Source organism: Balaenoptera acutorostrata, chromosome 10 (genome assembly GCF_949987535.1).
Source record: "Balaenoptera acutorostrata chromosome 10, mBalAcu1.1, whole genome shotgun sequence".
In the NCBI taxonomy this organism is placed as follows: Eukaryota; Metazoa; Chordata; class Mammalia; order Artiodactyla; family Balaenopteridae; genus Balaenoptera; species Balaenoptera acutorostrata.
In genome coordinates this window covers 66,260,527-66,280,895 of record NC_080073.1, presented here as the reverse complement: position 1 = coordinate 66,280,895, position 20,369 = coordinate 66,260,527, and the positions used below count along the sequence as shown (strand labels likewise).

Sequence of the window (20,369 nt, the reverse complement as noted above, 5' to 3'; positions counted from 1 at the left end):
GGGACCTGGCCCAGGTCGGGGAAGGTGGAGTAAGGGTTCTCAGGGAAGTGGATTCGGGGTTGGGGTGGACAGGAGGGGGTGCCTCTGGCGTGGGAAGGCTCCTAGACTCTGTGGTGCTGGGTGGTTCAGGACGGCTGGGCGGGGCTGAGTTCCCCAGATCAGAACTGGAGAGGATGTTACCGGATCCCTGCCCAGCCCGTGGAGGAAGCACCTGCCTACCCCGAGCCTTCCCCTAACCGGAGCGGAGATTTCCTCCGCCCCTCCTGCCGGCCTTTGGAGGAAAGTGAAAGTGAAAGGGGGAAGAGGTGGCTTCGGAGCTGAGAAGATCGCGGCGCCATGAAGCCCCTGTCCCTGCTCCTCGCTGTGGCTCTGGGTGAGCGAACCCCGCGACTCTTAGCCCAGGGAAGCGGTGGGAGGTGACTGCCACCACGTCTGGGGGTGAGGTGGGGGAGGTCGGGTCACCTGACGTTGGGGCCGTCCCCTCACTCGCGCCCCTCCCCCCCAGTCTCGGCGACCGCCGTCTTGGCGGGACCCGCAGTGATAGAGTGCTGGTTCGTGGAGGATGAGGGCGGCGGCCGGTTGTCCAAGAAACCTGCTGCACTGCTGCTGCGCCAGGGCCCGGAGAGCCCACCTCCCCGGCCGGACCTCGACCCAGAGCGCTACCTCAAAGTGCATGGTGAGTCATGCCGGACTCGCTCCCAACTCTGTCGCCTCCACTGAAACCCCCTGCTCTTTAGGTCTCACAGTGACCTCGGGCCTCAGTTTCCCCCTCTGTAAAATGAAACTGGATCACTTTTAAATCTCTCGCTACCGGGTAGTCTGTACCTTTAAAATTCCCTGGACGCTGCCCTCCCCGCCCCTTTCCTGGCGGAGATTCTAAGGCAGCAACTTCTCTCTCTGCGCTCACAGACCCCGCGGGCACCCTCCTGGCCGCCTTCAGGCGATACCCGCGGGACGCCCCCGCGCCACGGTGCGAAATGAGCCACTACGTCCCGCTCCCTGCCTCGGCGAACTGGGTCAGCGGCTTGACCCCGGAGCAGAGCTGCCCGCGGGCCCTGGATGGGACTTGGCTCATGGTCAGCATGTCCAGCCCGGTCCTCAGCCTCTCCAGCCTCCTTCGACCACAGTCCGAGCCTCAGCCGGAGCCTGCTCTCATCACCATGGCAACAGGTAGCTACCGAGGGGAAGTAGAGATAAACGGGTAGATTCTAAGGGTCCAGATCAGCCGTTAACTCGCTATGTGGACTTGAGCGAGTCATTTCCCTAGTCGGGTCTCAGTTTCTTTATTTATAAATCGAGGCAGTTCAGCTAAAGTTAAGCTGTCTCTACCCCTTTTTCTAGTCCCAGCCTAGTTTAAACAAAAGTGCGGTTTGGGGCGGGGCTTTGGAGACAGGCGGGGGTTCCTGACACCGACCTTAAGAAACTCTCTAGGCGACGGAGTTGGGAGGGTCTCAGAAGCAGGAACTTTTGCACCTTTCCTCCTAGATCTTGCTAGGCTCCCCCACATTTGCGGTTCACCCAGTTTAAAAAAACAGCCTTCGCGCCCCACCCGCGCCCACATCCGGCACTGCGGCAATCAGCAAAGCACAGGCTCTTGAGCTCAAGTGCGTCGACCTCCCCTGACAGACCCTTCCCTATAGCGCGTGATGACGCCCTGACTCTGTGGTCACCGAATGGTGGGCTTGAGTGCGTGGAAGGGAAGCGGCAGGAGATCTAATGGTTCCCGCTGCAAGGACCACTTACTGCATTGTGTTACGCTGTTTGAGGCCCAGGGGTCGGGCACCTTGCTGGGCTGGGGCGCAGGGAGCGAGTGGGCCGATAAAGCAAGAATGGGGAAGATCTGACCGGGATTTGGGATTTCTCGGAGCTCTTCTCGGGAGGGTGGGTAGGATATTAACAGAGTCCTCGGCTTCCTTCAGTCTTGTGCGATTTTATGGAAACAATACAGCCTGACCGGCTGGTCAACCCCAGCCGAGCCCTACACCCTCCCTTCCCCAGTATCTTCTCCCTGCCACCCTCATCACTGAGAGAGAATCACCCACAGGGCTCAGCACCCACCCTGCAACCCTCACATCTGCCTACACCTCCATTTTTAGTCCCCAGACCTCGCCATGGGCAGGGGCAGAGGCAAACTGCTCCTTGTGGGGACAGTAGCTGTCTCTAGTGGGCAGGAATATTTCCCAGGCTGTTGGCTTCACAAGGTGGGGTGAGAATGTCCTTTTCTCTCTGAATCTGCTTTTCCAACTGTAAAATGTGAATGGTTATTTCCCATCTGCCTTCCCATTGTTGTAACAATCAAGAGAGACACTTTGTTAATTTATTCACTGATTAAATAAATATTTATTATCACCAAGAATAAATTAGGGCCCAGTAGTTCTCAGTCCAGGCTGCAAATAAGAATCCTTTTGGAGGTTATACTGAAATCCGAGTTTTACTCCAGATGAATTAAATCAGAACCTCTGGGGTGGCCTTGGGTACTTTTAAGGGTCACAAAGGTGATCGGATGTAGAGTCTACTCTCAGGAAGGTTCCCATCAGATTTGTCATGGGTAATTGTAGAGTAGAAAGTGACTTGGACCGTAACAGAAGTGCAGATAGGGAGCCATGGGCGTGTGCCCAGGAGAGAAAATTATTGCATCTCACCCACCACCAGGGGTGAAAACTAGTTGCTGTGCTCAGTCCTCCTTTTCAAGCATTCCTACTTGATTAGGGATTTAAGAATATGAAAGTTGTTGTTTCAATGTAAAATTAAAAATGAACTCTTTCCAGGGTCACAGATCATCAGTAATTTTGCTAGTATGCATTTATACTTTATTTCTTACCAAATTAGTTGTCAAATACTCTAAAATGTTTGTTGAGAAATATACTTTCGTAACATACTTGTGTGTATAGTATTTAATTCTCATCATTCTTTTAAAGTTGTTATAGAAAGTTTCAATGACACACTAAAGTAGAGAACAGTAAAATGAACCCCCTATACACCCATTATCTACTTGTATAGTTATTACATTTTACCAAATTGTTTTACCTATCCTCCCCCAAACTTTTGTTCTTTTTTGGAAGTGTTTTTAAGTATATCCCATCGTATTATTTTACTCATAAGTACTTCAGTAAGCATCTCTATCATATAAGGACTTTAACAACCCCCCCCCCACCAGAGCATTATCATACCTAACAAAACAAACAATAATTCCTTAGTATCATTTAATTCCTGGCTCATATTAAATTTTTCCCGATTGTCTCAATGATGTTATTTTACAGTCTATTTGCTTGAATCAGGATCAAAAAGAGGTCTATATATTCTATTTGGTTGTTGCAGCTGCTTGGGCTGCCATAACAAAATATCATAAACCAGAGGGCTTAAACAACAGGAATTTATTTTCTCACAGTTCTGGAGGCTAGAAGTCCAAGATCAAGTCCAAGATCAAGGTGCTAGCAGGGCTGTTGTCTGGTGAGAACTCTCCCCTTGTGGTTACAGATGGCTGCCTTCTGGCTGTGTCCCCACATGGAGGGGAGAGAGAGAGCTGTGGTGTTTCTTCCTCTTCTTATAAGGGCACCAGCTCTATCAGGTTAGGGCCTACCTTTATGACCTGATTAACTTTTATCACCTCCTCATAGTCCCTATTTCCAAATACAGTCACATTGTAGGTTAAGGCTTCAATATTTGAATTGGGGGGGTTGGGGGAGGGAGAACCACAGACATTCAGTCTATAACAGTTTTGTCTCTCTTTTATTTTAAATTAATTAATTTATTTTTGGCTGCCTTGGGTCTTCGTTGCTGCATGCGGGCTTTCTCTAGTTGCGGCGAGCAGGGGCTACTCTTCATTGCGGTGCGCGGGCTTCTCGTTGCGGTGGCCTCTCTTGTGGAGCACGGGCTCTAGGCGCGCGGGCTTCAGTAGTTGTGGCACACGGGATCAGTAGTTGTGGCTCGTGGGCTCTAGAGCACAGGCTTAGTAGTTGTGGTGCACGGGCTTAGTTGCTCCACGGCATGTGGGATCTTCCCGGACCAGGGGTCGAACCCCTGTCCCCTGAATTGACAGGCAGATTCTTAACCACTGCGCCACCAGGGAGGTCCCAGTTTTGTCTCTTAAGTCTCTTTTATTTGTAATTGCCCCACCCCTTTAAATGCTATTGATTTTGTCATTTGTTCTGTAGAGGTTCCCACATTCTATATTTGGCCAATTGTTTCCTCATCCTGTCATTTCCCTTGTTCCTTTTCCCTCCATATTTCCTATAAATTGGTAGGTAGAGCTAGAGGCTTGATTAGGTTTGGGTTTAAATTTTTTCAGTAATACTTTATAATAGTTTTTACCATTCACTTTTTAACAGAAAAGCATACGCCTATATAGTACAAGCTGCAAAACAGGTAGAAATTTCCTTACCAACAGGTTCTGGCCCTGTTGTGCTTACATTTGTATTTTTACAGAGTCCAGGTTGTGGGATGCAGGTCTACAATTGCTTCATAAACCCATATTAAAGAGCACTGTTAGCTTAAGGTTGAACTGTAAAACCTTTAGGTTTTGTTTATTAATCCTACGGATTGATTCTTACAATTCAAAACTGTATTTTTGGATTTTAATAAACTAAATGAAATTGCTTACTTTTTTTTACTTTATTGAACAAAAACAATCCCATGAAGTTCAGAGAAGTTTAACCTTGTAGGCCTTAGAAGCTAGGATTAAAAATTACACAAAAATAGGGAATTCCCTGGCAGTCTAGTGGTTAGGACTCTGCGCTTTCACTGTCGAGGGCCTGGGGTTCAATCCCTGGTTGGGGAGCTAAGATCCCGTAAGCCCCGTGGCATGGCCAAAAAAAAAAAAAATTACATAAAAATAACCACAAGAGAAAAAAATTACTTCTACCTGGAAGACCCAGACATTTCTGGCAGTGGAACAGATCTGAAGGACATGAAGTAGTTAGATGTTGGAGAAAATGGGGGAGGGACATTGGAAACTGAAGGACCCAAAGCAAAGCCCAGTGACTAGAGTTTCTACTGGTCACAAGAAAGGGATTCTATGTGGCTGGTTCTTAGGGTGCAAGAGGAGTCTGGAAAGATGGGTTGGGGGCTGGATTACCAAGTACCCTGAAAGCTGGAGTTTATAAATGATAGTGAACCATCAGAAGTTTTGTATGTGTGTGTGTGTGTGTGTGTGCCATTTTCCCAAAAGCCTGTTATTTTACTTGATTCCTACAAAAGGTAAGCAAGGATTAGATCATTGGACTAATGGGGAAAATAGAGATTAAGTCCTTTTCCCAAGATACCCAGCAAGTCCATCATGATGATGATGACAGTAATGAAAATAGTTAACAGCTAAGCATTTTCTATATGCCAGCTCCTGTTCTAAGCACTTTATAGGCATAATCTTATTTATTCTTCTCAACAACCATAAGAACTAGGTACTGAAGTTATTCCCATGTCACAGATGAAGAAATATGAGACACAGAGCAGTTAGGTAATTTGCCCAGGGACACACAACTTGTAAGAAGCATGGCTAGGAATTGAACCCGGGCCATCTAGCTCCAGCGTGTGCCTTTAGTTGCTGGCGTCCTAGGTAGCTGGGATTTTTAAACAGGCAAGTGCCCAGATCAGACTTGTAGCCACGCTATTTGGTTTTAGTGTGGAGGATGAAATGAAAGGGAGAGAGATACTGATAGAGGATAGGGAGACCTGAGAGGAGGCTGTTGTAATTGTCCAAATGTATATTGATAAGAACTTGAGTAGGAAACATGTAAGATCTATTTGGGAGACAGAATTAGGGCCTGGTGGGGATAGCACATAGCACATTATATTTGGCAATCTGTCTCCTACACAATTTGAGGGCAGGGGCTGCCTGTCTTGTTTACTACTCTCGTCAACCGTGAACATCCTAGGTGCTCAATAAATATTAGTTGAATGAATTAATTAGAAGAAGGAGTCTTAGGGACTCCAAATGCTTGCCTTTAGTGCCTGGGGGCTGGTGGTGATCATTGGTCAAGGCAGGGAAGATGGGCATTGGAGCCGAGTGGGGAAATGTTCTAGAGATGCTATTGAGTTGGGGCACGTTACGTTTGTCTGGCAGATGGTTGGCTGTAATCACAGCAAACACTTTTGTAGTCATACTGTGTTCCAGGCACTGTTCTAAGCAGCTTTCATATATAGGTGTCTTTGTTATCCAGAATCAGGAACTGCATACATCTGAGTAGCAGGTGTTAAATGATTTAACCTTCACTACAACCCCATGGGATAGGTACTATCATCATTATTATCCCTATTTAGGAGATTCGGAAACTGAAGAGTAAAGTAACTGTTCCAAGGCCATATTAATAACTGCAAAGTTGGGATTAACCAGGGCAGCCAGGCTCCAGGCGCTCAACCAGCATATACTGCCTCAGTAGAGCATAGATGTCTGTGTTCAGGTTTAGTCTAGAGCCAGAACCTTCAAGAGTCAGTAAATACTCTGCATAGCACCATAGGGTTGACAGTCATTAGTCATCACTTCTTCACCAGCAAACCAAGAAAGGCCTGGCTCTTCAAAGGTGGGCGTGGAGACTGGTGGGCTGGTTCAGGTTGTGTCAGAGCACACTCAGATCCCGCTGACCCCAGAGCTGGTGCAGCACGGGCTGTGTGTTCCGAGCAGCCTTCAAGGGCTGTACCCAGTCACTGCCTCTATTCACCTTGAGACCTCTCTGCTCACTCTGAGTCACACTGGGTCCCACCCAGTCCCAGGGCAAAGGGGATTTGCAGGGAGGGCTGGGAGATGGTGAGTGTCAGAAGGGAGGTGTCCTCAGAGGGGTGGGTAAATTAGAGTCGAGTCCCCCCCCCCCCGTAACTCCATTTCTCTATTTTTTTCTCTTTCTTCCTCTCTCCCTCCCCACCTTCCTCTCCCCATCTTCCCCAGCTGTGCTGACTGTCCTCACTCACACCCCCACCCCTCGCATCCGAATGGGACAAGATGCCCTGCTGGACTTGAGCTTTGCCTACACGCTCCCCACCCCCAAGGCTGCTACCTCTCTGGCCCCAGGTCCCCCTCCCTTTGGGCTGGAATGGCGACGCCAGCACCTGGGTAAGGGGCACCTGATGCTGGCTGCGACTCCTGGGCTGAGTGGGCAAATGCCAGTTGCCCGAGAGGGGGCGGTGGCATTTGCTGCTTGGGATGATGATGAGCCCTTGGGGCCATGGACTGGAAATGGGACCTTCTGGCTGCCTGCAGTGCAGCCCTTCCAGGAGGGCACCTATCTGGCTACTGTACACCTGCCATACCTGCAAGGGCAGACCACCCTGGAGCTTGCTGTACAGAGTGAGTGAGGGGACAGGGGTCCCTGTGGGTAGAGGGTGATCACTGGGATTATGGGGACACCATGATGGGGGAAGGATGGTGGAGAAAAGGGTGCTGGGTGAGTAGAGGGAGACAGCTTGGGGGTCCCTGAGAGTCAGGGGGGCAATGGGTAGAGGGTCCCTGGGAATCTGAGCGGCTTTGGGATGAAGGTTCCCAAATCTGAGGGAGTAGGGGTCCCTGAGAATGGGGGCTTTGGCATGGAGATTCCTGTGAAACACCAATGGGGAGATGGCGGGTTCCCCATCCTGGGAGGAAAAAACCCAAACCCCTCAGTATTGGGGAAGCCAGAGGGCACACTGAGGGCCTCTGAGAGAGGACAATGTTGATTGATTTCCCCATGCTGCTTTCTTACTCTCTCCCCAGAGCCCCCCAAGGTGGCCCTGACACCAGCACCTCTTATATGGGCTGCCCCCAGGGAGGCACCCCCGGAGCTGGTCTGCCTCGTGTCCCACTTCTACCCTTCTGAGGGCCTGGAGGTGGAGTGGGAGCTCTGGGATGGCCCAGAGGGTCGCTTTCAGAAGGCCGAGGGGCAGAGGTGGCTCTCGGCCCTGAGCCATCACTCAGATGGCTCTGTGAGCCTCTCTGCACACCTGCAGCCACCCCCGGTCACCACTGGGCAGCACGGGGCACGCTATGCCTGTCGTGTCCACCACCCCAGCCTGCCCGCCTCAGGGCGCAGCGCCAAGGTCACCCTGCAGGTAGCTGGTAAGAGCCTGGAATATGGAGAAATGGGGAGGGGGGGTGGGGAGGGGTGCCTGGGAATTTCAGACTCATTCTTGCCCCTTCTGCCTGCCAGGTCTCTCTGGGCCCTCTCTGGAGGATGGCGTAGGCCTCTTCCTGTCTGCCTTTCTCCTCCTTGGGCTCATCAACGTGCTGGGCTGGGCTGGTGAGTGTAAGCCCCACCCAGACTGGGACCCTTGACTGGCAGACATTCTCTTCCTCCTCTCAGAAGAAGCCTGACATCCATCCCTCTGCCCTTCTACTGCCCCATCCCATCCCTTCTAAATTTCTCTCCACAGCTGCCTACCTGGCAACTTCCAAGGATTCAACGGAAAAGGTAACAACACTCTACCTTCCTTTATTTTTCCCTTCTCATTTTATCCCCTCTGCCCAACTCCTTACCCAGGAGGGAGGCTGCTGGCTTGGTGGGCAGAATCCAGACTTGTAATTCACACAGACCTGCATTAAATCCTGCCATCTCAAACATGCTACACCTCAGTTTCCTTGGGTGTAGGGGGAAAAAACTGCTTAGGCAGCGCTGTCCAATAGAAATATAATGCAAACCACATATGTAAATTTAAATACATAATCTAGGGACTGCATTAAAAAGGTAAAGAGATATCTAATATATCCAAAATGTTATCGTGGCAACATGTAATCAGTCTAAGAAATTATAGTGTTTTTTCCATTTTAAGTTCTCAAAAACAGGAGTTTATTTTAAACTGGCAGCACACCTGAATTTGGACTAGCCACATTTCAAATGCTCAACAGACACAAGTGGGTGGTGGCTACCCTACCGGCCAGCAGAGCCTCAGAGGGCTCTTGGAATGATTAAAGGAGAAAGGGCATCTCCTCTGGAAGATGCAGGAGCAAAAGCACTTGGCGCAGTGCCAGGCTTAAAACACATGGAAAATGTTAGCCTCTTTGATCTGCCATCCTCTGTGCCCATGATGTTCATTTGTCTCTGGATTGACCATGAGCACTTCACCCTGCCCCGAATTCCTCACCTCCTTTTTACTTCTCTTCCAGAAAACACAGTGAGGCCAACTCACCACCATCCTGGGGCAGCCACCATCATCTCTGGTCTGAGCCACTGTAGTAACTCCCCCGAATTGTATACCCTTGGTTCCTGCTCCCTCCAGTCTCTCCAGTGAGCAGCTGCTTTCTGAAAAGACACAAGACATTCACCTTCTTAGGGCTCTAGAGCAGCACTTCTCAAAAATTTTGTTCTCAGGACCTCTTACAAATTATCAAGGACCCTATAGAGCTTTTGCTTATGTGGGTTATAAACTATAGATATTTATTGTACTAGCACTTAAAACTGAGAACAATTTAATACACAGGAAGACACAAGCACACGTTCCATTAGCTGTGGGGACGATGTCAATACACGTCATGTAGCTTCAGGAAAACACTGTACGTTTTTTAGAGAATGAGAATGAAAAGGCAAATAACAGTTTGGGATTGTTATGAAAATAGCCTAAACTTCGCATACCCCCTGAAATAGTCTCAGGGACCTCTGGGACAGAAACGGGTGCTCTAGAGGCAAAATCCATTCTTCTTGTCCTGGCTTGTGTATCCCTGCGCTCCAGCCACTGCTTACCTCTTCAAGCCCGCCTCGTGCTCTCTCCGGCCCTCTTCTCAATGCTGGTCACACCTACGGCTGATCCTTTTTCTTAATAGCCTCCCACCCTCCCTGGGTCCCAGAGCGCTGTTCCCTCTGCCTGGTCCACCCTCGCCCTTCCTGGGCTCCAGACCAGGTCAGCCTTGTCATTCCCTCAGATGGCCGCGTGTCCCTCTTGTGCGGTTCACCACGGTTGTATTTAAGTGATTGTGCGAGTCGTTGTTAAATGCCTGTCTCCCTGCCCGGACTGTCGGCTCCTCGAAGGCGAGGACGAGCCTGTCCGTACCCTGGTGTATCCCCCGCGCTGGCACAGGCCCTGGCGCCCGCTGGAGGGCGCTCAACATAAGAAGTTAGTCTTTTTGCGTCCTAAGAATTCAAATGCAGGTGTTGGATCAAATAACTATTGGAGGATGGAAGCAGCGGCTCGGCTTAGGGACCTCCGAAGGTCAGGACGGTTGGCCAGACCGACGCGGGGAGCGGGTCTAATCGTATGGGAATAAACTTGTTCAGTGCTTCCAACGGGTGCCTCAGTTCTTCCCCAGGGATCCCCTTTCCAAGCGCAAGGACACTTCCAATCACGTGTGGTTCCTTCCAACGACCCCGCCTCTCAAATGCCTCGGCTGCACCCAATCCCCCTTCGGAACTGATTGGGGTCGGGCGCCACTAATGGCGGACAGGACGCCCTCAAGCAGCCGGCCCTCGCGGGGTGACCGTACGTGAGCCGAGATCCAGGCCTTGGCGTCGGAAACCCCCGAGCGCCGAGTCCCTAACCGGACGTGGCGGCTTCCTGCTCCGCCCCCTTCCGAGGGGGCGGGAACCCAGGGCTCTCAGGAAAAGCCGGAGTGGATTTGGGCGCGCTACACGCTTGGGTGTGGGTGTGGGTGGGGGTGGGAGTGGAACCCCGCGGGCTGGAGTAACTGTGTCCGTCCCCGCCTAAAACGCTTCCCGCGGGAGTTTTAGCCTAGTGGTTGTGTTGGGGGAGAGGAATGTCAAATTTGGCTCCTGCCCTTCCCCGGGGGCTGGAGACTGAAATCTTTATACCAGTTCACGGCGGGGCGACTTGGGTTCCAGGATCCCCGAGTCCGGGGGGCCCGAGGACAGCGGAGCTGGAGACCCGGGCTCCTGGGTCCCGGCCCCTGAGTGTCCAGCGCTCCTCTCGTCCGCGGCCCTGGCTCCTGTCCTCACTTCCTTCCCTTTTTGGCTCCTGCTCTCGGAGCGGGCGGACGTGGGGGGGAGCGGAAAGGGCGGGAGGGCCCGGGAGTCTGGCGAGGGTACAAGGGGGTGCGGAAAAGCCGGGGAAGGGACTCGGTCCGGGAACTTGATCAGGGGCCGGAGACCTACGGGAACAGCGGCCCGGGACCCGCGCTGCCCCCGCCCCTCCTGAGCAGGTCAGAGCCAGAGCACCCTGTGACCCTGCCCGTTCCCGTACTCGTGACCCCCTCATCCTCAAAATGCAAGGCCCCCCATATTTCACCCCTGTATCCCTCCTTCCCCCCCCGCCCAGCCTCCCTGCAGGACTCCCATCCGGTTACCTAGAACCCACCCGCTTACCTCCCCTCCGGATCCCCCTCGCCCACCTGACTCTCCACCTGCCCCCCTCCTGTCTCTCCCCAGGCGCCCCCATGGCCCGACCCCGCTGATTCCTTCACTCGGCCATGCTCCCGCGGCCCCTGCGGCTGTTTTGGGACACGAGCCCCCCCGGGGGAGTCGTGCTGAGCAGCTTCCGGAGTCGAGACCCCGAAGAGGGTGGGGGCCCAGGTGGCCGGGGCGTGGGCGGGGGGCAGGAGGAGGAGGAGGAGGAGGAGGAGGAGGAAGACGACGAGGTGAGACGCGGGAGGTGGGAGGTAGGGGGCGTGTATATTTCAGAGACTCTCCACCTTTCGGTGTCTGTGTCCCTTCATCTCTTCCTGCCTCAGCTACTTCCGCGCCTCTCGCTGGTGTCTACCTGTCTCCCCGCTGCGGGGAGCCCCGGTGTTTCTGTGGTTCTGTGCCGCAGTGTGACTCAGGACCTGCCCGCAGAAACCTGCCCTGTTCCTGCCAGGAGCGTCTGTCTGGCTGTCCTGCGGGTCTCTGGCCCTCTCCGCCTGTGCCCGAGTGTGCCCGTCTCTCTGGGCTTGGTGTCTAGGTCCCTGTCTCCTTCCCTGTTTTTGTTTGGCGGGGAGGGGTTTGTTTCCACAGTAACCCGCTCCTCTGATTCCGGGACTGGGGAGGGAACCCCTTGATTTCGTGACCCCTCCCCCCTCTCCTGCCGTGCTCTGGGTGGAGGCGCGAAGCCAAGGTTCTCGGCCCTTGGAGGGACCATCCCGGGCTGAGTGGCGGGTGGTCACCTGCTTTTCCCCGGGACTAATGGCGTTGGCCAGGAGTAGGACTGGGGCCTCGGGAGGCCCCGAAAGTTGGATTTGAGGCCCGGAGGCTTTGGACTCCTGGGTCCAGAGTCTGGGTGAGGGCTGGGTGACTAGCAGGGCTGGTTTTTCGGGATCGGTTGGGGGAGGGGCTGGGTCACATGACACTCTTGAGTCTTCCCCCCACATCATCCCCACTTCCCCTTCTCCTTCCTGTACTGGGATCAGAGCCGCCACCTCGAGGGGGGTCTCCAGGGCTGAGGGACCCGGGGAAAGGGGGCTAAGGGGAAGGATTAACTCTTTGGGCTTGGTCAGTTCCTGCGGGGGAGGGCGGAGCATGCGGCTGTGCCTGTGACTGAGGTTTCAGCTTCTCAAGGTCTCTGCCTCAGGCTTTCTGCCTCTCTCGCTTCCCGTCTCCTATCCTTTGCACCTTGATTCTCCGCTGTTCTGGGGCTCAGCTCTGGGGGGAAGGGGCTACAGCGGTCTCCAGGACCAGGGTTCCTGCATTCCATCCAGCCCCCCACGGCAACCCCCTAGACTCCACCGGGCCCTGAGGCGGCTTGCGGGGGGCTGTCTGGGCCCCAGGGGGGGAGACCTGGGGTCACCAGTCCCCCCCACCCCTCGTACTCGCTGGTACTGTCCCCCGCCGCAACAGGTGAGGGGTACAGAGGGAGGAGTAGGGCCTGGGGCTGAGGGTTGGGCAGTGGGGTATGGTGTGGAACTGTCTGACCTCCCCTTCCTTGCTCCTCCAGGCCCCTGTGTCTGTCTGGGACGAGGAGGAGGATGGTGCCACCTTTACTGTCACAAGTCGCCAGTATCGGCCTGTTGATCCCTCGGTGAGATCATAACTTTGACTTCTCACCTCTGACCCTCCACCTCCCAGTTCCCCTTCCTCCAGCCAACTTTCTGGCCAGAGTGCCAGGTTGGAAGTTTGCAGACCGGACTCTGCTCTGTGACTTAGGTCAAGTCTTTTGCCCTCTCTGAATCTTAATACAGTGAGCCTGGATCATCTCCTAGGTCTGGGATTTCTCCCAGATATCTAGGGGCAGAGTTGAAAAAAGGGTCAGTGACTGGCCCTCTGTCTCCCCCAGGCCCCGAGGCCTCCCCCGCGTTCCTCCCGGAGGCTCCGAGCTGGCACTCTGGAGGCCCTGGTCAGACACCTGCTGGACGCCCGGACATCAGGGACTGACGTGACCTTCACGGCAGCCTTCCTGGCTACTCACCGGGCCTTCACCTCCACGCCTGCCCTGCTAGGGCTTATGGCTGACAGGTCAGGGTCATAAGGGAGCAAGGGTCATTGACATGTCTGGACTTTCTAAAGCCAGAATATCCCGCCCAAATAGTCAAAGCCACTAGCGTTTTGGAAAAAATGGACAGATAGAATCTCTTCCACTCCCCAGGCTGGAAGCCCTTGAATCTCATCCTACAGATGAGCTAGAGAGGACAAAAGGGTGAGTGACCCCTGATTCTTAACCTCACAGTTCCCTCCGCCCAGGCTGCAGCCTGACATCTGACCCCTGGCGGATTCCACTTCTCCCAGGGTAGCCATCTCTGTATTGTCAACCTGGCTGGCCTCTCACCCTGAGGATTTTGGCTCTGAGGTCAAGGGTCAGATTGACCGGCTTGAGAGCTTCTTGCTTCGGACAGGGTATGCAGCAGGGGAGGGTGTTGGGGGGGGCGGCGCTGACCTCATCCGCAACCTCCGGTCCCGGGTGGACCCCCAGACCCCCGAACTTCCTAAGCCCCTGGCCCTCCCCGGCGATCCCCCTGCTGACCCCACGGATGTCCTGGTGTTCCTCGCTGACCACTTGGCCGAACAGCTGACCCTGCTAGATGCGGTGAGACCTTGACCTCTGACCCCCCCACCCCCTGCCGCCTGCCCCCTACTAACCTGTCCCTGACTCCAGATCCTTACCGTGCTTCCAATCCTTCCTGATCCAGCTCCCAGTCTCCTCCGTCCACCCAGTTTTGACCTTGCCCCCTTTCCTCTTGATTGTTGCCCTTCAAACCCTGTGCCCCTCTGGTTCCTTGGCCACCTGAGATCCTCACACCCCCGATATTGGAAGACTGACCTCACTTGACTACAAACTTTAACCTCTAACCTCCGCCCCACAGGAGCTATTTCTCAATCTGGTACCCTCTCAGTGCCTGGGGGGCCTGTGGGGTCACAGAGACCGGCCAGGACATTCCCACCTCTGCCCATCTGTCCGGGCTACTGTCATACAGTTCAACAAGGTGGCAGGGGCAGTGGTCAGCTCTGTCCTGGGGGCTACCTCAACCGGAGAGGGGCCTGGGGAGGTGACCATACGGCCACTCCGTCCCCCACAGAGGGCCCGGCTGCTGGAGAAGTGGATCCGTGTGGCAGAGGTAGGAGAGAGGCTCGGCCCTACTGGGGACTGTGGTGTGGAAAGAGGCCCACAGCTGCAGCCCCCTCTTGTGAACCCCACAGGAGTGCCGTCTGCTCCGAAACTTCTCTTCAGTGTATGCTGTGGTGTCGGCCCTGCAATCCAGCCCCATCCACAGGCTTCGGGCAGCCTGGGGGGAAGCAGCCAGGTGGGGAGGATGGGGCACTGGAGTCGGGTAAGGGCTGGGAGGGGGGCAACTGAGCCAGGCCCCTCCTCAAGGCCACTGCCCCCTGCTCCCCAGGGACAGCCTCAGAGTCTTTTCCAGCCTCTGCCAGATTTTCTCCGAGGAGGATAATTATTCCCAGAGCCGGGAGCTCCTCCTGCAGGTGAGGCCTGTTCCCGGCATTCCCAGACATCCCCCCCCACCCCACCCCCCACCCCCATGTCTCCTTGTTCTGTCACCACCAGGAGGTGAAGCTGCAGCCTTCTCTGGAGCCAAATTCCAAGAAGTCCCCGAGGTCTGGCTCCCGGGGTGGGGTGAGTGACTAACTGGGGGTGGAAGCAGTCTGAGGGATGGAAGAGGAGGCACAGCAGGGTGAGGAGAATTCAACTTGTTCTCTGAGGCAATGGGATAGGAAAGTGCGGAGGGATGGAGAGCCCTTGGATCAATGGCAGGGGTGACTGACTCTTACCTCTGATCTCAGGGTGTGGTCCCATACCTTGGCACCTTCTTGAAGGACCTCGTGATGCTGGACGCAGCCTCCAAGGATGAGCTGGAGGTCAGTGGGGGGGGGGGTGTGGGGTGTGTGTGTGTGTGTGTGTGTGTGTGTGTGTGTGTGTGTGTGTGTGTGTGTGTGTGTGTATGCATTGCGATAATGGAATGAGTAGGCCTCAGGGTCAGACAGACCTCCTTCCAGAAGGGGCTGCAAGGCAGAAGCACTGCCAGGACTCTGTTACTTCGGCAAGTTTGCTTAACCTCCCTGTGCCTTAGTGATCTGTAAATGGGAAACTAGTGACGTATCTACATCAACCTTTTATTATGAGAGTTAAATCAATTAATGTTTGGCGAGTGCTCAGAACATGCCTGAGATGTAAGCATATATAGGTAGTTTGCTAAATAAACCAATACTGGGATCTTGGGCAAGTTCCTTATCTTTTCTGAGCTCTAATTTTCTCAACTGTAAAGTGGACACAATTTTGACCCGTGATGTTCTATTTAAAGGGTAAGGTAGGGGGCTTAGGGCATGATGGATGAGAGGGGGAGGAGGGGGAGGGCCGGAGGAGTCAGAGAGGCCGAGTGAAGTGAGTGTTTGGGAGAGGGCATGTTCTCTCTGTGGCAGGGTTGGGACCCTCACCCCATCCCCTTTATCCTTGCAGAACGGATACATCAATTTTGACAAGCGGAGGAAGGTGAGGGGAGCACTTGGGCTGGATGCTAGCTGTCCCTAGCCACATCCCAGGAAGGGGAGAGGAGGGCAAAGTCAGGGGTCCCTGAATTTTGGTGCCTGCAATCTGTGGGCTCCTTCCTAGGAGTTTGCTGTCCTTTCTGAGCTGAGGCAGCTCCAGAACAAATGTTGTGGCTATGACCTCCAACCTGACCCTGATATCCAGCGGTGGCTACAGGGGCTCCGGCCACTGACAGAGGCCCAGAGGTGACTGGCTGGGTGCGGTTGGGACTCCAGGGCTCAGGCTGGGCGTGGGGGTCAGTGTGTCACGCATTGACCTCTGCCCATTGCCCCCGTCCCCAGCCATCAAGTGTCCTGTGAGGTGGAGCCATCCAGTACCAGTGACCCTCCTGCCCCGCGGGTGCTTCGGCCAACGCTGGTCATCTCGCAGTGGACAGAGTGAGGGAGTCAGTGGTTGGAGGGTGGTCTCTTGGGGACTTGTCCTTCTCCCTCTGACCTTCCCAATGTCCTGCCACTCCAGGGTGCTGGGTTCTGTTGGAGGTCCCACACCCCTTGTCTCCTGGGACTGGCCCAGTGTGGGGGCAGAGGAGGTGCCTGGAACCCCCGCTCCACTGCTGACCCGGCTGGCCCAGGTGAGCTCCGCTCCTGACCTCTGATCTCAACACTGACCCTGACTTCGTGAATCTTTCTCCCTTGATCTCCCTGCCTTCGTGCCAGTTCCCTGTGTCGTTTGTCCCCAGCACATGAAGTGGCCGTCTGTCTCATCTCTGGACTCCGCCCTGGAAAGCACTCCAGCCCTGCAGAGTCCCGCTGACCCCAGCCACCTCTCTCCCCCCGCTTCCTCCCCGAGGCCTTCTCGAGGTCACCGCCGCTCAGCCTCCTGTGGCTCCCCGCTCAGTGGGGGTGCAGAAGGGGCCTCCAGGGGGGCTGGATATGGGGGAGGGGGGCCTGGGCCAGGGTCCTCTGATTGCCGCATCATCCGAGTCCAGATGGAGCTGGGGGAAGACGGCAGTGTCTACAAGAGCATCTTGGTGAGGGAGCTGCGGGCTGGGAGGTGGGGTGAAGGATGGTGCCCCGAGGGACTGGAGATGATGTCTTAGGTGTCAACAGCCAAATGGGAGGATGATTTTACTTTTAATTGACCTTTGGTTTTAGCAACCATGTTTTCTTTTGAAGGTTACTTTGCATTAGCTGGTGCACCTTGAACTTTGGGTGGCTGTATTAGATTTTCAGAACCAACAGCGGTTTCCCCACAGGGAGCAGCCCAGCAACTATGCGGGCTGGCGGATGGAGTACGGGGAGCCACCATGTTGGGTTTCCCTCTTCGCTCGAAAGTTTGGGCGCGGGTAACCTTTTCTGGTTGGGATTACTGCCTAGGGTTGGAAAAATGGAAAGCACAGGTCATCATGGCCAACTGATTGCTCTTTTGGTCTGCTGTCCTGCCAGGTGACAAGCCAGGACAAGGCTCCAAGTGTCATCAGTCGTGTCCTTAAGAAAAACAATCGTGATTCTGCGGTGGCTTCAGAGTATGAGCTAGTGCAGCTGCTCCCAGGGGAGCGAGGTCAGAGGCTGGGAGGGCAGACAGACTCTGGAGGAGAGTGCATCCACATCCGGGGGGTTGTGCGGGGAATGACTGTATTTGTGCTTGACACCCTTTCTGAACCTACAGAGCTGACCATCCCCCCCTCGGCTAACGTCTTCTACGCTATGGATGGAGCTTCACTCGATTTCCTCCTGCGGCAGCGGCGACGGCCCTCCACTGCTACACTGGGCCGCGCCAGTGGCCCTTCTGCCTCGGGAACTCCCCCAAGTGAGGGAGGAGGGGGTTCTTTTCCCAGGATCAAGGCCACGGGGAGGAAGATTGCCCGAGCACTGTTCTGAGGAGGAAGCCCTGTTGGCTCCTAGAACTCTGGTGGCAGTGCCAGATGTGGGGAGCCATCCTGAATGGTGGCAGTTGCCGCACTGGGAAAAAATCCAGAAGGACGGCCAACCACCCTGGGGCAGTGAAGCGCCACTGGTTTACCAGACAGCCGAGATCCAGCCCTATGGGAACTGGTAATCTTGGTACCCAAGACGGATACCTGTGTATAGCTTCCCACTTTCCATGAATGCAGCACACAGCTAGTGCTGGGAAAAGGATCCGTTTCTGATTCCTGGCCACATCCTAGCATGCTAAGGGCCAAGGAAAGGCCTGGAAGTAGGGGGAAAGGAAAGGCCTGGAAGTAGGGGGAAAGGAAAAGCCTAGAGGCTCTGAGCCCCAGGGGAAGTGAATGGTAAGAAAAAAGTTCTAGTAGGAGTTCCTCTTCCTACTCTGGGGGTTCCTGTCACTGTGACAACACTAATAAACCAAAACACTACCTTAACTCTACTCCCGTCCTTGCAGTGTGTACGAACTAGCTGCTCGGAGTGGGGGTGGGGAGCTGGCTGAAGGTAGACACCATGGAAAAAGAGGGGCCCAATGTTCTCTATCCATGAAGAGCTGGAAGCAAGGACTTGGTGGAAACGGTTTCCTCAGAATGGTTTGTTCCTCCCCAGCAACCTCGCCATCCCTGGTCCCTTTATTTGCTCTTACATTTTTCTCCTCAGTTGCTACAAACTCATGTCAAGTACTAGCCATCCCAATTAAAGTGATCAGCATGAAGAACACCCCTGGCTCTGAATTTGTAAGAAACAATTTTAGGACAAAGAAATGGAAGAACAACTTTGTGGACAATGTATAAACTGGGAGACCTTACAATATTATAATGCATTATGTGCTGGGGCTTGAAATCAGTTTAAGCTACACTCAAATTCTAGGAAGAAAGAGACTAAAAAGAACTAATATGCCAGGGCTATTTTGAGGATGACAAGAAATCATAGCAAAGGAGGGTCACCATGTTTCATTCTGGGGTTAGAGAATTGTGAGTTCTTCAGTAAACTCACTTTCCCTAAGATCACTGCGTTGTAAATGCCCTTTTCATGTTTCCAACCAAGATAAGGAAGAGTTAAGGGTTCCACATACAGGCAAGAATTAGGTTTGAGACATTTCGGATTTTAGTCTCAAGAAAGAAGGATTACTCTGCCACACAGAGATTCCAGTGCAAGGATCTGGACCTGAGAGAGTAATGCAGGTGATAAACATATAAGGTGGAAGGGACCAGGAGAATGGATGAAGACAATTATGACAGAAGCGGCTGGTCAGAAAAAGGCCAGGTATTTTCACATTTTATTAGCTACAGTATAGACCCTAGAGCTGCCTCATTTCCTCCCCTCCCCCCAACCCCCGCCAGGACAGGTTCAGACCTTCCCAGGAGCCCCCGCTTTTGCTGCCTGGGCCCGCTGGAACTCCTGCTGCAGCTGAGCAAGAGTCTCTCTCTGTTGCTCTGACTGTCGCTCTAGGTCCCGGAGCTGGGATTCGTATCGCTTACTGAGGAAAGGCAAAAAAGCAAGTAAGGAGAAATTAGTGAGAGTTCCTGTTGAGGGTGCTGAAAGCAAGAAGGAGATTGGTGGAAAACTTGAGATCTAAGGGGAGGATGGAGAAGAGGAGTTACAAAGGAAGGGTTGGAGGAACTGGACAATTGGGGGCTACTCTGGAGAGCGACTCTACAATGGTTCCTCAACACCTTTATCCCAACGCGTCAGGTACATCACAGGGGGGTGAAATAAAGACTCACATCTCAGCCGTGATGTAGTCCAGCCTTTTCCCCACTGTGGCCCGAGCTTCCCCCAGCTCCTGTTTGACGAGCACGGGACCCAGAAGTTTAAAGACCATATTGGATCCATCCAGCAGGGCCAATTCCTGATGGAGGGGTGGGACATATATGATCAGAATTACTGCCAGGACAGGTCCCTCCTCACCCCATAAGTCCCAGTCTCTCACCTCTTTCACGATATTATTTTCTGTTAGTTGTGCCTCTAGTTTCTGCCTCCCTGACATGGATTTACTTAAGTCTGGTGGGTGGGAGGAAAGACGTTATTAGACACATCACATGCGCCACCCGACCCCCAAAATCCTGATGAGAAAAAGATGCAGTTGAGGAAGTAGGCCAAGGACGGGGCAGCGAGTCAGTGGATGGTAAGAGTATAGAGGTGGGGATGGAACCGCACGTTGGGGCCGGGAGTAGGGGGGTGGGGTGGGGGCAGGGCAGAACACATTGTCTGGGTATGGCTTTGGGTTGTGAGGGAATTGGGGCGAGGCCACACCGACCCTGCTCCCTTACCCTTCTGTAGCTGTTGATATTTCTCCACTTCTCCCTGTAGCTTCTTCTGGATTAGCTCAGCCATGGCGGGGACGAAAGCCTGCGGGGAGCGGGAGTGGGGCGCTGGGTCTCACACGCTGGAAGGTACCCGAGCTCCCTTTTCTGGCCTGCGGAAATGACAGCCCTCCTGACAGTCAGCCTCTCGGGACACTGCAGTCTCTCCGGGTCCGGAATATCTGCTCCACCCCGGTGGCGGGTGAAACAGGACCCCAAACCCCTCAACCGAAACCCTGCCCCACTCACGTTCTCCCTTCAATATTGGTAAACCCGGAAGTAAACAACGAATGCCGGGAAAAGACAGCGCCGGAAGCTTTCGTCTGACGCATGCCGGGAAATGTAGTTCTAACATGTTTAATGAGCGGCGTTCCGCTGAAAAGAC

The 20,369-nt window shown here is 53.9% G+C and overlaps 3 protein-coding genes across 3 annotated transcripts; 2 read left to right on the top strand and 1 right to left on the bottom strand.

Moving 5' to 3' along the window:
• Positions 1–111: 111 nt before the first annotated feature.
• On the top strand, positions 112–10,178 carry TAPBP (TAP binding protein). The gene is made up of 8 exons (XM_007186896.3): positions 112–373; positions 506–676; positions 910–1,170; positions 6,878–7,276; positions 7,679–8,020; positions 8,112–8,201; positions 8,335–8,372; positions 9,065–10,178. Exons 1-8 carry the CDS (start codon positions 337–339, stop codon positions 9,074–9,076), a joined length of 1,350 nt encoding a protein of 449 aa, XP_007186958.2. The 5' UTR covers positions 112–336; the 3' UTR covers positions 9,077–10,178.
• Positions 10,179–10,645: 467 nt separating this feature from the next.
• RGL2 (ral guanine nucleotide dissociation stimulator like 2) lies at positions 10,646–17,767 on the top strand. Its single transcript, XM_057554284.1, has 18 exons — positions 10,646–11,047; positions 11,274–11,482; positions 12,754–12,837; positions 13,093–13,271; positions 13,402–13,452; positions 13,542–13,839; positions 14,117–14,368; positions 14,451–14,554; positions 14,648–14,732; positions 14,815–14,883; positions 15,051–15,125; positions 15,724–15,756; positions 15,877–15,998; positions 16,095–16,190; positions 16,273–16,384; positions 16,493–16,783; positions 17,199–17,313; positions 17,422–17,767. Exons 2-18 carry the CDS (start codon positions 11,315–11,317, stop codon positions 17,631–17,633), a joined length of 2,346 nt encoding a protein of 781 aa, XP_057410267.1. The 5' UTR covers positions 10,646–11,047; positions 11,274–11,314; the 3' UTR covers positions 17,634–17,767.
• Positions 17,768–18,929: 1,162 nt separating this feature from the next.
• On the bottom strand, positions 18,930–20,341 carry PFDN6 (prefoldin subunit 6). Its single transcript, XM_007186898.2, has 5 exons — positions 20,234–20,341; positions 19,952–20,097; positions 19,612–19,682; positions 19,406–19,530; positions 18,930–19,158 (listed from the first exon to the last, which is right to left on the bottom strand). Exons 2-5 carry the CDS (start codon positions 20,013–20,015, stop codon positions 19,029–19,031), a joined length of 390 nt encoding a protein of 129 aa, XP_007186960.1. The 5' UTR covers positions 20,016–20,097; positions 20,234–20,341; the 3' UTR covers positions 18,930–19,028.
• Positions 20,342–20,369: the final 28 nt, after the last annotated feature.

Excerpts from the sequence above, each read along its gene's own strand:
- TAPBP (XM_007186896.3), top strand. The coding sequence starts at position 337 with ATGAAGCCCCTGTCCCTGCTCCTCGCTGTGGCTCTGG. Across the intron at positions 677-909 it reads GCGCTACCTCAAAGTGCATG|ACCCCGCGGGCACCCTCCTG; the intron begins GTGAGTCATGCC and ends CTGCGCTCACAG. Across the intron at positions 8,021-8,111 it reads GGTCACCCTGCAGGTAGCTG|GTCTCTCTGGGCCCTCTCTG; the intron begins GTAAGAGCCTGG and ends TCTGCCTGCCAG.
- RGL2 (XM_057554284.1), top strand. The coding sequence starts at position 11,315 with ATGCTCCCGCGGCCCCTGCGGCTGTTTTGGGACACGAGCCCCCCCGGG. Across the intron at positions 14,369-14,450 it reads AGTGGATCCGTGTGGCAGAG|GAGTGCCGTCTGCTCCGAAA; the intron begins GTAGGAGAGAGG and ends TGAACCCCACAG. Across the intron at positions 14,733-14,814 it reads GCCGGGAGCTCCTCCTGCAG|GAGGTGAAGCTGCAGCCTTC; the intron begins GTGAGGCCTGTT and ends TGTCACCACCAG.
- PFDN6 (XM_007186898.2), bottom strand. The coding sequence starts at position 20,015 with ATGGCTGAGCTAATCCAGAAGAAGCTACAGGGAGAAGTGGAGAAATAT. Across the intron at positions 19,531-19,611 it reads AAAATAATATCGTGAAAGAG|GAATTGGCCCTGCTGGATGG; the intron begins GTGAGAGACTGG and ends CCCCTCCATCAG. Across the intron at positions 19,159-19,405 it reads GACTACATCACGGCTGAGAT|TAAGCGATACGAATCCCAGC; the intron begins GTGAGTCTTTAT and ends GCCTTTCCTCAG.